We start from the raw sequence: 17,873 nt of genomic DNA on the forward strand, positions 1-17,873 counted from the left end.
ATGCAGGGTTCTAAAATACTAATACAAAGGGCTTACACAATAAGCATACTTTTCTTTTTAGGAGCCCTTGTCCTCCTAATTTAAAAAAATTTAGGAGCACCTTCTGATCGATAATCAAAAATTCGGATAAAAAATTAGCCTTCCTAATATGAGGTGACATTACAGGGGCATTTACATTTTTACCTTTGGTATTTTTCAAGTATGTCATCTATGTCAAATTCAAACATTTTAATTTATAAGTTTTTTATAATTTCTCATTTAAACAATATAAGAAGTAGAATAAGACAAATAAATTAGCGATCATATGAAATTAGTATTAATAAAAAATTAATTTGCACTACAGAGGTGGCACAGAAGAACATAAAAGTGGCTTGTAGGTACGTTTGATGAGGCTCAGAGGTGGCATGAATGCAGTTAAATTCATAAATTAATGTTGAGATTAATGTTTTAAATATTAAATGTTGAATATAGAGAAATTAAATGATTTAAATAACTGAAATTATACTTTAAAAAATGAAACTGAAACCGCCAGCAAGTGGCGGTATGTCACTGATTTTATCACTGAATCTAGGGGTGTGCGATATGACGATTTTTGATCGTGGACGATGAAAATGTCTCCACGATCTGCCTTTTAAGAAATATCGTAGTATCGTGCTACAGCGCACATTATGTCAAATACAGTTCTGGCGCCGCCGTCTCTATATACTGTACAACACCACATACAGCAGTAGAGTTACTCTGACAGGACACTGCACTTATTCGCGATCGCAAAAGTACATTATTTGCACACAAGCCTTGCTGGTTAAATGTTTAATTCGCGCGCTGGTCTGATGTGCGCTTTTTCTGAGCGCCTACACTTGAAGCACGCGCACTAAAGAGACTGTCTAACAGCGCCTGATTACTCAACTAACTTATCTTTTGCGCTAATACTGTCAAAACACACAAGGTTTACATACAGACTCAGTTGGTTATCTCTAAAATAAAAGTAAATAGTTAAGAGAGAAACAGATGCGTGCCTGTATATTAGATGCGTGCAGCTCTTAAAGAGACAGGACACTAAACGTGCTGTCGACTGTCATTAAAGGGATAGTTCACCCTAAAATTACATTTCTGTCATTATTTACTCACTCACATGTTGACCCAAACCTCTATTAATTTCTTGTGCTGAACACAAAAGAAGATATTTTGAAGAATGAGGGTAACCAAACAGTTGCTGGTCCACATTGACTTTGATAGCAGGAAAGAATAATCCTATGGACCAGCAACTGTTTGGTTTTCCACCTTCTTCAAAATAGCATTTATGTTCAGCAGAAGAAAGAAACTCATTCAGGTTTAAAACAACTTTTGAGTAAATGATGGTATAAAAATAAACCATTATGACAGAATTGACAGACAGATGACAGAATATTTATTTTTGAGGGAACTATTCAGGAATGAAGCAAGTGACTGTGTTTATGAATGGGTAATCATGAATCACTGATTCACTAGATTTGTTTAAACACGCAGTTCATTCATGAAACACCGCTGTGTTTGCTTTTAGAGATGCATAGTGCTCAGCTCTTACTTTATTTGGAACTATTTTCCTTGATGAAATGGCACAAAATCAGGCAGTAGTGTTATATTCAGACAACGTAAGTCACTTAATATTAACTTCATGTTTGTTGAACTGTTGTATTAAATCAATATCACATTTGCAAACTCCCTTAATAATCTTGAAAAGCTGTCACTCTGTTTATCGCGATCTGTAGGCTCACAGAAAACGGTCTAGAAGAGAGCGCGCGAGTGCAAATGATACATTGCGTCATCTGTCATCGCGTTATAAGCTGTGGTGGAGCCAGAGGGGTGTCACCCCAAAAATGAATATGCTACGATTTAATTTTCTGTTTAATCATACTGAAATAAGCGTTTATTTTAGCCTCGAACTCAAAGATGTGACGTGTTTGGTGTTCTGCATCGCGCTTCGTTCATTTCCAGCCTCTCACGCTCTCGCACCACACGTTTATTTACGGAGTGAAAAACATCGCAGAGCAGAGAGAACATAGACAACGAGCTGACGGACACGACAGAACAGGTCACTTATAATAACATGAAACAAAGTCTCAGCACTCAAATTTTGTTAGTTTTAAGAATTTCAAATTATAAAAACAGTTTTGGGGCTGTTTAGGGGCTGGCGTGACGGATCATGCGCACTCCCGCTTTTTCATTTCAAGCGAAGTAGGAGTGCATTCTTATTATTGAATGAACATCCGATCCATGTTGAAAGATACACTACAATTTACTGAATGTATAGTGTCTCATGTAATCACTCAATGAGTGTTTCAACCGCGGAAAGACAGCAGCTAGAAAATATTGTCACATAACAGAAAATCCACCCAGTGTCCATAAACTTGAGAAAAATAGAGAGAATCTTGCAAAAATCACTTTTAAATATTTACTCATAATTGCTCTTTTTTTATTATAATTAATAAAAATGAATAGATATAACGTTATTATAAAAATGGTCTAATATGAACTTATATTCAAACCATTTGTTACTTTAACCTTAACAACAGGGTTCCCTATAGTTTAGTTTAGAAAAAATGAGAAAAATAGTGTACATTACCAGTCAAAAGTTTTTGAACAATAAGATTTTTAATGTTTTTAAAGCATTCTCTTCTGCTCACCAAGCCTGCATTTATTTGATCCAAAATGTAGCAAAAGCATATATTGTGAAATATGTTTACTATTTAAAATAACTGTTTTATTTGAATATATTTTAAAATGTAATTTATTGTGATCAAAGCTAAATTTTCAGCATCATTACTCCAGTCTTCAGTGTCACACGATCCTTCAGAAATCATTCTAATATGCTGATTTGCTGCTCAAGAAACATTTTTTTTAATCATTATTATTATAAATATTTAAAACAGTTGAGTAAATTTTTTCAGGATTATTTTAATTAATACAAAGATCAAAAGATTAGCATTTATCTGAAATAAGTTGTTTTAAGCTTGGAGTAAGTATAATTATTTATTTATTTATTATATTGTATTATAGAAATTAATACTTTTATTTAGAAAGGATGATTTAAATAGATCAAAAGTGATGATAAAGACATTTATAATGTTACAAATTTCGATTTCAGATAAATGCTGTTCTTCTGAACTTTCTATTCATCAAAGAAACCTGAAAAAATTCTACTCGACTGTTTTCAATAATAATAATAATAAATGTTTTTGAGCTAAAAATTCAGCTTTGAAATCACAGGAATAAATTGCATTTTAAAATATATTCAAATAGAAAGCAGTTATTTTAAATACTAAAAATATTTCACAATATTGCTGCTTTTGCTGTATTTTGGATCAAATAAATGTAGGCTTGGTGAGTGGAAGAGAATTAAAAAACATAAAAAATCTTGCTGTCCTAAAACTTTTGACTGGTAGTGTTAATCACAGGCTTGTTAATTATTCATGAATAATTCTCACTCCAGGCTGCTACAACCACTGGTTAATGAGGTGATAGAATTAAGGGAAATAAGTTTCAATAGACTAACATTTGAAGTTATGTATATGAATAGAATGTATAGCTAATGTGTGGTAATGTAAAGTAATCAGCAATAGTAGATTTATTCATGCTTTTTTTATGCCAGGTTGGAGTTATACACTGATTTTCTGTCATGGTCTATGGACCCCCTGATTTAGCCTTGGCCACCCCATATATACAACTCTAGCTCCCCCACTGGTTATAAGCACGGAACCTGCGGGAATGAGTAGAATTATTATTAATAGCCGCAAACCCGCGCCGAAATTTAAGTCCTGCTCTGTCACTATGATGTTACTGAGAAGCTGCAGCCGTGGCGGGGATGAGTTTTGGTGTGGCGGCCCGCCACGGCAGAATGAATGTAACGGAAACACTGTATTGGGGAAGCTCTGCTTGAAAGGATGGATTTTGGGGTGGGATTGAGCCTCAGAGAGATATGTGATATGAGAAAAGTATTGTAGATGGCATTAATATTTGACTTATGGCATGCTGCTGTATTTTGGTCTGTACACAGATAACAGTAACAATGGGATTGAAATGAACCCTGTTGATGTTTGGACAGATGTATCGTACATCGCCATTACTGTCTGTAACCCCTTTATCGCAAATAGAGAGACAAGCTGTGGATGTGTAATCTAATATTTGGATGGATGGAGTGCGCCTAATAGATAGAGATGGGGAGAGACAATAAAAAGGGAGATAACGTGAAGTTACACCGAGGAACAGGCGTTGCTGAGTGGCTTTTCATAGGCATCGAGCTGCAGTGAAGCTTGATTCAATCTGACTTTCATATTAAAGCGAGTCGCTTGGATTCAGATTCCCTCTCGCTGTCTTGCCTGGATTCCTTCACCACAAAGCCTGTCAGGTTTCCTCTCTTTCAGCTCCTCTGTTTGCTCTGCTTCTGCCTCTGCCTAGTATCCTGTCTTTTTGTGTTTGTCTTGTCCTTTGACTTTCTGTCAGTTTCGTTTTGTCTTTTGTTCATAGCAAGGGATGAAGCATGTGGAGAGACCCAAAGACTTGAGGGGTTTTTCTCTCTGTCACAAAGTTTGAGTGTCTCATTCGAAATCTGGAGTGTATTACAATCCTATGCTTCACCATTCTCCGTTAAGCCTGTAAAACAGTCCACCTCATTATACACTCAGCAGCTCCCATCTGTAATCCAGCACAGAGTCCTTGTTATGTAACCTTTTGTATGCGGCTGAATGTGGGCAGAATCTTAATCTTACTTTCTAAGTCAGCTATCTCTCAGGTAATTGGATGCTTTACCTTGCTGACCCAACGACTCCATCTGTCATACATGTCATGATTTTCAAGGTTGCTAAAACGGTCTGCACCTGTTGGAGAAGCAAGGCATATAGTAGTAGGCATGGTATAAGCATTGCTCTTGTCAGGTGGCTTAATACTTCCTTTGGTAGTAAACACCTACATCTGCTCTTTCACATTTTCAGATTTTGGGTTTGCTACTTTACATCCAAAATCAAGATTACACAACAATATTGAAGTACCAACTGCTAGGTTAGCATGTACAACTAGGTGTTATAGTTGTTTGCTTAGAGGTTTTGGTAAATGCTATATATCTACACAATGCATCATTATATACCAACAGTATAGACACTGAAAGATGGATACGAGAGGAGAGATGAGTTTGTGGTGCTTAGCAAAGTGATATTTGTGGCTTTAATACAGAGTATCTGCCTGGAAGAGGAATAGAGATTAGCCTCAAAAGAGTGTGAGAAATCCACATCTGAAATCCTCCCATCTCACTTCCTCTCTCTCCTACCAGCCTGTTTTTTCTTGTCTCTCTTTTTCATCCTACTCCTCTTTTCTCATTTTAGTTTTAGTCAGCTTTTCTCTGCATTTTGCTCTCAAAACTGCTCATCCCTTGAGCAAAATAACATCACAATATTAGGGAAGAAGTTTTATGGGAAGTAGGGGCTCTAGAGTGCTTAGAGTAAGTGATAGGAAAGGAAAAAGATCCCAAACCAAAAAGCACAATTTAATGTTTTTCAAATGTTGTATATAAGTAACCGGATGAAATGTATGATACCAAATGTCTCTTTGTTTCTTGCCTTTTTGCAGGTCTGTGATTTAATTGGCGTTTGAGCTTCCAGATTGGTCCAGAAAGATTAGGAAAGGCGAGTCCTTTCCTACTAAAGAAATGAGTGTGGGAGGAGGAAGCAACAGCAGTGTGGAGCTTGTCCATCTCTCCTCCTTCTCACTGAACACCAGCAGTCTCGATCCAGGATGCTGTCTCCCCTACGACCCCTGCCCTCTTTTTTGGCCCTGAGACTACAGTGGGCTCCGTGAACATGTACAGAGACACAGGGGTGTGTGCCACCCCTCTCTCTCAACCTCTTCCTCCACCCCACCTCCGTCTACCCCTTCATAATGGCCACTCTTCCGTGGGCGATCCAGCCCCATCCCGTGTCTCCGTGCCCAAAATGGGGGTTCGAGCTCGGATTGCCGAGTGGCCTCCTCGCAGGGCACTTTCACGAGAATCGCTGCTTGAGAATGGCCAGGGCAGTCATCCGGATGACCTCAACAGCGAGGATGGACTTACACGTGGAAGTGAGACCAGGTTACCACAGCGAGGTACCAGAGATGGTGACTTCCTTGAATCAAGTCTAACGAGGGCTCCAGGTACACCACCGAGGTTTCGGATGTCTGGATTCGCTCCACTCCGACAGCGCTCCAACAGCGAGATAACATTGAGTGAACAAGATGAAACAGAGGTCGAAGGCCATTTGTTTCGGGAATATGGTAGTACCTCTTCCATCAATGTACAGGCAGTGTCTGAGCAGAGCTTCTTTGACATGCTTAGCCAGTTTCAACAGGAGCGACCAGACCAGCGTAGCACAGCCCCTGCCAAACTTGGAGAGCTGCTTGGTGCTTCTTTAGAGGGACCCACTTCACACGCCGCCTTGTCGACTCCACGGCCCGATGACCGCCCGGAGAATCGTGTACGCAAAAAGAGTGGTGGCACAGAGTCATCTCTTGGTACCTCCTCCTTATTCCGCAAACTCCGCAGCTCCAGCCGGGGAGAAACAGAGACTCCACGAGGCGACTCAGATGACATACGACCCCCCGAGACATTGTCTTCCAAACCCTGGGTGTGTGTGCGGAGTTTTGCCCACTTTGACTCTCAGAGCGTTCTGTTTGACTTGCACGAGGCGGCAGCTCGGCGCAGCTACGCCGCCCAGCGCCGGAACACAGCCACTGGAGCTTCAGCTGCTTCTTCGGCTGCTGTTTCTTTGGCAGTTTCCAGAGCTATTGCTCTGGGGGGAGTGGAGCCCAGCTTCTCCAGCACTGATGACCTCAGTGTCAGGGACCTATCGGAAGGGTCAACCCCAGCACTGGAACATTCAGAGCAGGGTGGTTCAGCTAGCGTTAATGCCAACTCTCAGCACCAGCTGTTGCTGAGCTGCCCACACTTCATCAATGAGACCGGAAGCTACAGGGAACGGAATGTCAGCTTCCTCAGCTCATGGGCAGAGCGGGGAGAGGCTGGCATCGTGGAGGCCCGGCTTCGTCCACGCTGCAGTAATGCTAGTGTGTCCAAACTGGAGGTGCCTCCTGAAGTTCAAGCCACCAGGTTAGAGAGACTGCAGCAACACTGCATCGAGCACGTTGACCTGGGTGCCAGATACTACCATGAGCACTTCTATGGGAAAGGTAGGACATTTATGATTTGTATGTAGATAAAGCGCTAGATCACGAGACTGTTGCCTGTTTGTCAGTAATTCGTGTTGGGCAGGGTCGACTACATATATCCGAATATACAATGCATCAGAATATCATAATTGGATTGCATTTGAAACCCAGTGTGTTTACAGGATCAGTTTCAATCTGTCTTGTGAGATTTACCTCATTTATACTCCTGTATTTAATGGTTTCCCTTCATTAAGTGTCATTACAGGACAGGTCTTTGAGATTTACACATTTAATAAATTCTGTAAACCCAAGTTCTACCTTCAGTTCTTCCTTTGGAAGAGATTATCAAAGCATGCCACAATTATCAGTGCTTCTCGCTATTAGCCAATAGAAGCACAAACTGGAGCTGAAGCTGCACCCCTGCCATACATCAGATTTTTGGTGACCAGAAAGGCCATGCAGACTGGTTTATATATTTACAACTTAAATTAGAAGTTAATAACTTAAAACTTATCTTAACTACATCTTAACATGGGGATATGGGTGCAATTAAAAATGGACCATGTAAAAGTTCAAATTTTTGCACCAAAAGTAGCATTAAAAGCAGACACAAAAATAATAGTTGTGCATTTTTTTCATTTCTTCAATAGCTTATGTTGCTGCATTAGGCTGGTTGAGATATTCGGTTAAATGGGATATTTTGATAGCGCCACAGTCTTTATACCTGTCTGGAGATTGGCTTACTTACTTGCAAATCCCTTGCTTGTAAGCTGGGAAAGGAGAAAGTAGTTAAATTTTTTTAATTGCACTTTTCACCTTTAAGCTCTATGCTTTTCATTGTGGTCTGTTTTTCTCATTTAAGTGTTAAATGTTTAGCTTAATGAGTAAGGATTCCAAGCCACCAAGGTATTTTTCTATGTGGTGCCAATTACTTCTCAATTACTTGGATTTACTTCATTTTCCAGTATAGCGGCACCTTGTTTGAAATACCTCTGTTTTGTCAGTGAGTCACTGAAGCAGTGTGCGTGGATGTGCGGTACTGACTTGGCATTTCTCGGTCAGGAAGGGCAACACTCTGCGTAGTATCAAACTCTTTGCTGCGTTATTAAAAAGCCCATATCTGCATGCTCCTGAGACTTATAATTCTCTCAACTCAAGTTTCCTGAGCTTTCAGTATCCTCACAAAACAACCAAACTCATATCCTGTGCTGAGAAAAAATGCATGACAGATTAAGGAAACAGTCCAAATGCCAACAAAAAATTAAGACTATTTTGGAACCCTGCTTTAAACATATGCAGTAAATCATATAAACATATGCAGTAAATCATATAGTCAAATATAGCAAAAAAAAAGGTGTTTTTCATGCAAAAAAATAAACAACAGTCCACAGAGCTTAAACTCTGCAGGACAGTGGCCCTCCAAGACCGAAGTTGCCCATCCCTGATCTACATCCTCCACTGCAAAAAGCTGTAGGAAACACAGGAGAATAATAACTTCCTTTATCCTCAAAAGCATGTCCAGTATTGTATTAGTGGCTTTTTCTATGGTTTTCTATTAGATTTGAATGCTCCTACAGGAAGTTCTGTAGCCACCATGACCTAGATTTGTAGAGTTTTCTTACAAATCCCTCCTTTGTCCCCTGTGTCCTTCCCTCCGTCTCTCATCCTTCATATCGACTTCCACTTTTCTCTTATCCATTGTCTTCACCTCATTAATTATTTTCTTCTCTTCTATATTCTCATTTGCTGTATTAATGGTATTAATCTGTCTTTTTTATATCCTCTTTCTGCTTTCATTCATTCATCCATCTCTCTTTCTCTCCCCCCACAGAGCACTGGAACTACTTTGGTACCGATGAGAAGCTGGGGCCCGTGGCTCTGAGCATTCGAAGAGAGAAACTGGATGATACCAAAGATTTAAAGGACCAATACCAGTACCGCATCATCTTTCGCACCAATGAGGTGTGTATGACACAAGTCGGATTTCCATCTAAAGTTGTGAATTTAACTTGTGAATTAGAATGTTGCATAAAATTTCCAAATAAGCACCGTTTCCATCCGACAAGTCAAAGAGAAAAAAAAAGTAACTTCCTGATAAACTGGCACTAAATATCACTAAGAAAAGTGAGAGAAGCCACTGAATATAATAATTTAAATGACTTGTGCGTCCAGGCGAGCAGATGAAACAATGAATGCAGCCATTGCTTTCATGGATGTCTACTGTTCGGGAATGCAGTCATTTCCTAAAGTCGATAATACAGAAATACTTTAATTTTAAGAATGACCATAACAACATTTCAGATGCTGCTCAACAAGATCGGTCCACTGGTAGTCAGGTTATGCCGTCCCATTGCGCAAGGTCACATGATTTTTTTGGTGCGCATGGAGGAATTTATTCAGCATATGCGTCTCCACCTACCATTATTCGCATTAACCCTTTTTTCGCACAAGACAAAAACCACCTCAAGTGAGCCTAAAAATTTTTTTTTTTCTTTCAAATTTGGCATTTCCATTACTCGTTTCTGATGCAATACTTCAAAATTAGCATTAAAACAGGGCGATGGAAACATAGCTACAGGTATTTGTGCATATTAAATTATTTAAACCTGGATCAGACCTATGACAAAACAATTAATTTACCCCCAAAAAAACGCATAGTTGTCCATGGGCTTCTCTGGCCACTTTAATCCATCTTTTTGAGCATGAAACTTAAGCATTTTGTTGTCTGTTCTACCTGCTATCTGATTAAACCTGATAAAACTGTTTCTGGTAGGCTTAACAATGTGGCTTGAGAGAGGTTTGTGCTTTTTGTTGGAGGCCTCGGTTGGCCTTTTGGGCCAATGCTTTTATTTATAGGCATAGAGGGGAACAGTGTAGAGATCCTGAGACCATTTTTACTTGATTTGTTGTTTTAAAAACACAAAAGCTTATGCGAGACATCGTAAAAATTAATAAACTCATTTTGAGAACTTTGGCCTTCTTTTTGCATCTATGCCATTTTTATTAACGTATAGGAGGAGGACACTAGTTCATGTCATGTTTATGGATCTGTCCCATCAAATCTCCTGTATGTTACGCTGTAGTTACACTGTATTTGAAAATAAATTTTGAGCATGATTTGTGCCTTGTGTGCAAGACATTGCTATGAAGACCATGCGGTCATTTTTGCTTAATGGTGTGTTTGAAAAGTGCTGAGCTGCACTGGTATGACTGCTGGTCTGCTGGCTTTAGTCAGATTACATGGCTGCCTGGATGCATCAAACTCACCCGCTCTGAACAATGCAGATTCAAACAATTCATTGACATTCACACAGTCATTATTCTCACTATAGATGTGATCATAACTCATTTCGAAATGAACATGTGCAAACTTGGTTCAACAGCGTTATTTTGGTCAGAGGTTCGAGCTAAATGATTGAATGGATGGCTGTCCATGTGATCAGTCATATGACGTCTTCAGATGTATGACAAATGGCACAAGAATCCAGAAACACAAGTCTCAAAAACTAAATATTTTTTAAGTATTCCAGTGTTTCCACCTGTTTGTACTAATTTTACAGTAGCTAATGGCTTTAGCATCAGCGTGTGTGAGGTTGTGACGGAGGTTGTGCTGCAAGGCGATAAATCAGGAAGCAGTGGGGAAAGGATGCCACACAGTGGGCACTTCTGCACTTAATTTTTCAGCTATTCATAATCATTCTCATGCTCTGTCACATGCTCTCAGAGGATATTTGGGCAGTCATATGATGGTATTTGATGTGTGTGTGTCTGTGTGCGTCTCCCCACATGGTTTCCTGTGGCTGCTGCAGTTGGTCACGTTACGAGGAGCGATTCTGGAGGACGCGATTCTGTCCACAGCAAAGCATGGAACGGTTCGTGGTTTGCCTTTAAAAGAGGTTCTGGAGTATGTGCTGCCAGAACTCAGCGTGTCCTGTCTGCGATTGGCTCTCAGCACACCAAAGGTCACAGAGCAGCTTCTTAAACTGGATGAGCAGGGGGTGAGTAAATGGTGACACTTGATGACACACTACTTGCTGAGTGATGAAAGTCAAGTTTTCATCTTGGATAATTCCCCATAAATTAAAAATAGCAGTGTTCCTCATATTTGTGTGACTCTGTCACTCTGTGTGTCTTTGCAGCTTAGTCAGAAACACAAAGTGGGCATCCTGCTGTGTCGAGCAGGACAGAGCACGGAGGAGGAGATGTACAACAATGAAGAGGCTACGCCAGCCTTCACCGCCTTCCTGGAGCTGCTGGGAGAAACTTTGTGTCTGAGGGGTTTCAACAAATATGCTGCCCAGCTAGACACCAAAAGTGAGCAAGGCTTTCTGTATCTCTTACACGTGTCCTAAAAAGGCACAGCACGATAAAGTGTCAAGCGATAAATCGCATCTCTTCCATGTTAATCGGAGTTCTTGTCCTAACCCACCGCAACCATCAAAAGCGTAGTGTGTAAATACATTTTGACGGTCTCTTGGTTTATAATTGAGGCGTCACACTGGGTAGCTCCATGAATTCACAGTGAAATACAAAATCTTGCTCAGGATGGCTCAAACTGTATTTCCATTTGGTAGCACAGAAATTACACGCTGCACATTGTTTTGTTTAACAACATTTTGAATGCTCATATCACGCGCACACACACACACACACACACACACACACGTTTACTTGGCTATCTAAACGGGGACATTCCATATGCTTCTATTGTTTTTACACACAGCTAGTTATAAATATAACCTAACCCTTACAGAAAAATTTCAGCATTTTTACTATATATTTGAATTGAAACTGGAATAGATGATAACACCGCTGTTGTTTACACACACTCTATATCCAAAATCATGTAGGAACATCTTGATAGATGCTATATGGTCTAATTTAGTCTATATCAGTGTCCAAATGATAACTAAAAGGCTTTCCTTTTTTTTTAATGATATAATTGTTAGTTTTTATTACAAATTATGACAATTTAAGTGAAAAGTTGAGTTAACATAATACAGTTAAATAATTTCATAATTTGGTATGTTTTGTCCCCATTTTGCTTTAATGACAGCAGCACTTGAGCTGCATGAACTTTTGAGTAAAACCTGATGGTCATGTTCGCCAGCATGATTTTAGATGATTATATGTACACACATGCGCATTAATTTTAATTTGGGGTTAAATTATCATTTTTATACTATATTTTAAGTATGGTAAATTGACATTGTCTCTGTACATTGTCTTTATAATCATTAATATGCATGTGTATGTTTAACAGCGGACTCAACTGGGACACACTCCCTGTATACAACCTATCAGGACTATGAGATCATGTTTCACGTGTCCACCATGCTTCCATACATGCCCAACAATCCTCAACAGGTAAGACACACATGCACATCAGTACATCCAAGAGCCTGTATAGAACTGACATGATCCAACTTATCCTGACACAACCCTCCCCCTCTCTCCCACCTGGACAGACTCCCAGAATGTCTTGCACATTGTTCACATGCTATTCATTTTCTTTGCTCATATTCAGCAGTGTGTTTGTGGTGGGTACTGCATGTGGCAGACCCAGTTTGCAAAGAAACATCTGGAATGGTAGTAAAGTTTATAGAGTGGCAGCAGTAAATCCAGTGGAAATTCAGCAGCTCTTTTTTCACGTAGCACAAGTGGCCACAGCTTCTGGACGTCCACTTTCAGAGTCTGTATTTTTTGTTACATGTGGTTATGAAGGAATTGCTCTCGCTCTTTCTTTTTCAGTTCGTTATTGTCATGTTCTCCGCTGGTTTTATATGCACTGGCGTATGAATCAGAGCAGGGTGTGGTTTTCTATTCATTTCCATACTGTTGATTATGATCCAGTAATGTGGCATCTTCTGCCCTCAGGAAGTTTCATGTGCATGCGTATGCGTCAACGGCTTTGCAATGAAAACATTCATTGAAAACACACTTGAAGACAACCTGAATTTCCATCTGCATGTTTAACTTGCATAATGAGATGTGCATCTGAGTGGGAAATAATGTAGTGAAAGACTTTTTTTTTCTAATTTTTAGATAAAAACATGTCTTTTTAGTAACTTTTTAATTGTTAATCTTTGTAGCTATTGTTATTTATGTATCATGTATTATGTATTATTTTACTTAGTGGGTTTTTTTGTACAGTTTTGTAGTACTTTGTATATAAGAAAGGCACATTACAAATAAAATTAATATTATTACTATAATTATTTATGTGTTGATATTTGCACTGTATGTTCAGTGGGGATTAGGATGAATCATGTTAGGTTATTTAATTTTTACGTTTTAAGTAATATTTTTTTGCTTTATTTTTGCTGTCTGTGCTGATATGGTTATGTCAGCAGCAAAGAAAACTGCTTCTGCAAAGGGAGAAAATAATATATATATATATATATATATATATATATATATATATAACATATTATTTGTATAATATAATTTAATATAAATATTTCAAAATGATTATTTTTGCAGAACCATTTGGTTATGCAGAAATTAGACAACTGCACATTCATCTGATCTGCTCGCTCTCAGATGAGCTGCAGAGGGCAGTGTTTATTTGTCAGATAATTCTCTCTCTTATTAAAGCCACTCACATGGAGTGTGTTGTAGTGATTACGGTGAGGTAGAAAGGGATGTCAGGCTGAAGAATAATTTCAGGGTTCAGGAGTGTCTCCCCTCAGAGCTCATTAAAGGGAGGACCATGTCAGCATTCAAGAAAGAATGCTTTGTGTGTTGTTGAAATGTAAGATCGCTTATATAACTGATGCCCTCACTCTGTTGCGAACGGGTGGGCAGCCTCTATTGCTCTGACTCAGATTGGAGACATGGGCTGCGTTTACACTGCAAGTTTTATTGCACAGATCTGATCCTCTTGACCATATCCGATTTTTTGGCCCGTCTGTTTACATTCATTTTAGACACGACTGGTATGTAATATCTGTGTTTACATTAATTCCTGCCCAAAAGGATTGTCTGCAGTGATCGCTTTACTATGCACATGGTAGACCCTTGGGTTTTAAATAGCCGTGCTATTAAAATTATTTAAATAATTCACGTCGAATGACCATTATTATTTGCCAGCAACGGCTGTCGTGGATGTTTTGCAGCACAAAATCTGACTGAACAGATAAAGACCGGAAAATAAAGGTAATTTTAATTTGTTAGATTATTTTAACTACAGCTGAGGTAGAATTCTTTAGAGAAATAAAGATTATATTTTTTTGAATTAACGCGAGAGAGAGAGAGAGAGAGAGAGAGAGAGAACGAACGCATGTACCCGCATTGTTGAGAAATATAATGTAGCTTTTAGCTGTTGTATTTTCAAAATTCACGGGGCAGGGGTTGAAAACCACCTCCTGAATGTGCAATTTCTTACCTAAGCTAGCCTATATAAAGTTTCCATCTCAATAAAATGTGAGCGCATACAGCACGCCGGCATTAAAACGCCATTAAAAATCTTTATGAGCAAACGTGTCACCCTCGCATTGGGAGTTCTGTGGAGAATCGGATATGTGTGTTTAGACGTAGGTCGGATGTCCAGATATCGGATATGTATCTGAGTTAAAACCACATTTGGAAACGGCTCCGATCGGATACGGAAAAATCGGATCTCGTGCGGATTGAATCAAATTCCAATCTGTGTCAGATATGGGCAAAAGATCAGATTTTTTCTGCCAGTGTAAACGCAGCCATAGAGATGCTCCTAATTTCACGGTCTATTTTTAAATGTAGATTAACTGCTGTTTTAAACATTGGTTCTCAGCATCTCTGCTGTCGACTCTCTTTGTAGATCTCCTAGAGTTCAAATTAGTCCATGTAACTCGCAGAACATGTTCACCTGATCACAGATTGGAATGGACAATTAAACTCCATACATAAGAGAATGGCACTCCTGAATGATTTCAGATGTCTTTTTGCATTGCACGCCAAGCAACACTGTATTGATATTCGTCAAACATTTTGGTTTGAACTAAACTACTAAGCCTTAGTTATTAAACTTCTGCAGTTAATTCAACTAAATGTTTTGTCTGTTTAAGCTTTAATTTCAGTTGTAAGTGTGTAACTGATTAATTGTAAACTTTTAACATTTAAGAAGAATTCCTATTACGATTGAATGACTGATTTGAAATATACACTACTATTCAAATGTTTGAAAGAAGTCTCTCATGATCACCAAGACTGCATTAATTTGATCATAAAAACAGTAATAATGTGAAATAGTATTATAATTTAAAATGATTATTTTCTGTGAAATGCTCCAGTCTTCAGTGTCACATGTGAAAGATCAAAACAGCAGCTTTTTTTTTTTTTTTTTTTAATGAGAAAACTTGTATAAATGTATTTACTGTCACTTTTGGTGAATTTAATGCATGCATGCTGAATAATAGTATTAATTTATTTAAAGAAAAAACATACTGACCCCAAATTTTTTAACGGTAGTGTAATAAAACTCCTCAAATAAAGCATGTGCAGGACTCACTCAAATGGTTCTAACAGAGTTCCAGAAGAACCATTAGCATGTTGCTAAGCTAACAGTCAACCTATCAGGCACAAAGCAGGACACATTTCTGGACCTGGCATGATGTTGTAATAAGCATAAAAACACGTAGCTTGCACAAAAAAAATTGGGTAACTCTATTTCTGATTGTTGATATTCAGTTTTAGGTATGGAATGAATGTATATATTTGTGATCAACATTTTTGTTGCTTTGTCCATCCAGCCATCTTGGATTTATATTTTCTTTGAGTTTTCTGTATTGAGGATATATTTAATGCTACCATGAATTTGGTCAAAATGACATATCTTAGAATGCAGAATAATTATGCTGGCTACCATTTGGAAACTCCTTTGTATTGGAAGTGATGCTTTAAAATTCTGCTGTTAAAGAGCAAATTTGTTGAATATGATTGCTGTGACAATTGCAAAGTGGCTCAGATGCATCATTTCATTTAGAGAAGCTAAAAAAGATGACCTAAAACCTAAATACTCTACCTTTGCTTTCTTGCAAGCACTGGTATTTCCTTCAGGAAATGTAATTCTAGCACAACTTGATCTTTTTACAACATTAGTCCATTTTATTGCATGTGTTTTAGTGGCTGTCTCACAGATTGGAGCTGCAGTGCTGTTAACAGGCTTTTTCACACCTCTGTGTCTCTCGCCACAGAAATCATTGTGCATCTATGAAGATATTTCTCCCAGTTCCCTTTTTTTCCTGTCCTTCAACAGAACACTCTATCCTTTCTCTCTCTTTCTCTCTCTCTCACTCACTCTATCTCCTGTTCGTTCCCTCTTGCAGTCTTGCTTTCATATCTTTTTTTCTTTTTTTTGTGAATACATTGTGTGCATTAAATATTAACATAGGACTTAGAATGAAGGACAGGCCTAAGCCATATCTAGGAACCACAATATCATAAAGACCTAAAGGCCTCTTTTGCCTTGAGCTAGTTAGTGACCGCCTATTCTTATCTCACTACAGAGTGCATCACATAGGTTTTATGTCTCTTTCAAAGGTGATGCTAAGCTGTAAAAAAAAAGACAGCTGGGGTTGCCAAAACTTTAATGTAAAAATTATTATCTGGTTAACTGAAATTTATAGTAAACAAAATATATTTAATTAACTGATATAATGATAATATATAGCATAGTCCTATTTTGTACCTTTATAATGAACTGACAACCACCATAAAAGTAATTATTTACTTTTAAGTACTTTCAAAAATTACTTAAAAAAAAAAAAAGTGGTTCATTAGACAGCATTTTACTGTAAAATTACATGAAATGTCCTATTTGACCTATTACTGTTTTTCACCATCTAAAGTAAGTGAACTTATTTACTTAGCATTTTTGATCTTTGCCCGTTAAAAGTGCTATCATTTCTTTGGCACAGGTAGCCTTGGTTGGTGCATCAACATATAGCGCAACTGCGCTCACGGCGCCCCGAGTTCTATTCCCACCTTGAGGTCCTTTGCCGATCAATACTTTCCTGTCATCTCTCCACTGTCCTCTCACAATAAAGGCATAACAAGCCCATAAATATAACTTAAAAAAAATAACAATTTTTTACAGTCATTTTTACAATTATTTTTTTCAGAAATTACAAACTTTTTTTACTATGGCAAATCCTGTTTTCATCAAAAGTACTCTCTATCAGCCCGGAACCTTGTAAACATGACTTTGTTTCCAGATGGACAGATTAAGAAAAACCCAGCATCCTCGCTCCCAGCACAAAGTCAGCCAATCAGAGTAGAGCTTGTCAGATCAAGATAGTGCTTTCCAGTTTTATATGCAGCATGCATCAGACAGTCAGTGAATGTGGCCAGTCTGAGACAAGAATCCACCTAGTAACCACATAACCTCTGACATCACGGCAAACATCTACAACACTGCGGCAGCATTTTCTACAAGTAAAATATAGTTGAGTTTTTATTGCATTGAACTTCTGACTTATTCTCCCTTTCATTTCTCTCACAGCTCCTGAGGAAGAGGCACATAGGAAATGATATAGTCACGATTATATTCCAGGAGCCGGGAGCCCAACCGTTCACTCCACAGAATATTCGCTCTCACTTCCAGCACGTGTTCGTCATTGTCCGTGTGCACAACCCTTGCTCTGACAACACCTGCTACAGGTTGGCCTTGTTTCCATAGCAGCCCTTGCTAAGAACAGTATTGCATGTATGCCTGTAGCCGA

At 38.6% G+C, this 17,873-nt stretch overlaps 1 protein-coding gene across 2 annotated transcripts in view; it reads left to right on the plus strand.

The window, feature by feature from the left end:
- The window catches only part of LOC306843168 (signal-induced proliferation-associated 1-like protein 3), a 106,431-nt gene that overhangs the window by 63,840 nt on the left and 24,718 nt on the right, over positions 1–17,873 (plus strand). For both annotated transcript variants that reach the window (XM_079374467.1, XM_079374468.1), the window contains exons 3-8: positions 5,599–7,191; positions 9,002–9,132; positions 10,980–11,168; positions 11,310–11,484; positions 12,434–12,537; positions 17,654–17,811. In XM_079374467.1, coding sequence (XP_079230593.1) covers positions 5,829–7,191; positions 9,002–9,132; positions 10,980–11,168; positions 11,310–11,484; positions 12,434–12,537; positions 17,654–17,811 — 2,120 coding nt within the window. In that variant the 5' untranslated portion in view covers positions 5,599–5,828. The remainder of the gene's footprint in view (positions 1–5,598; positions 7,192–9,001; positions 9,133–10,979; positions 11,169–11,309; positions 11,485–12,433; positions 12,538–17,653; positions 17,812–17,873) is intronic.

Source organism: Barbus barbus, assembly GCF_936440315.1.
Source record: "Barbus barbus genome assembly, chromosome: 23".
NCBI classification, from domain to species: domain Eukaryota; kingdom Metazoa; phylum Chordata; class Actinopteri; order Cypriniformes; family Cyprinidae; genus Barbus; species Barbus barbus.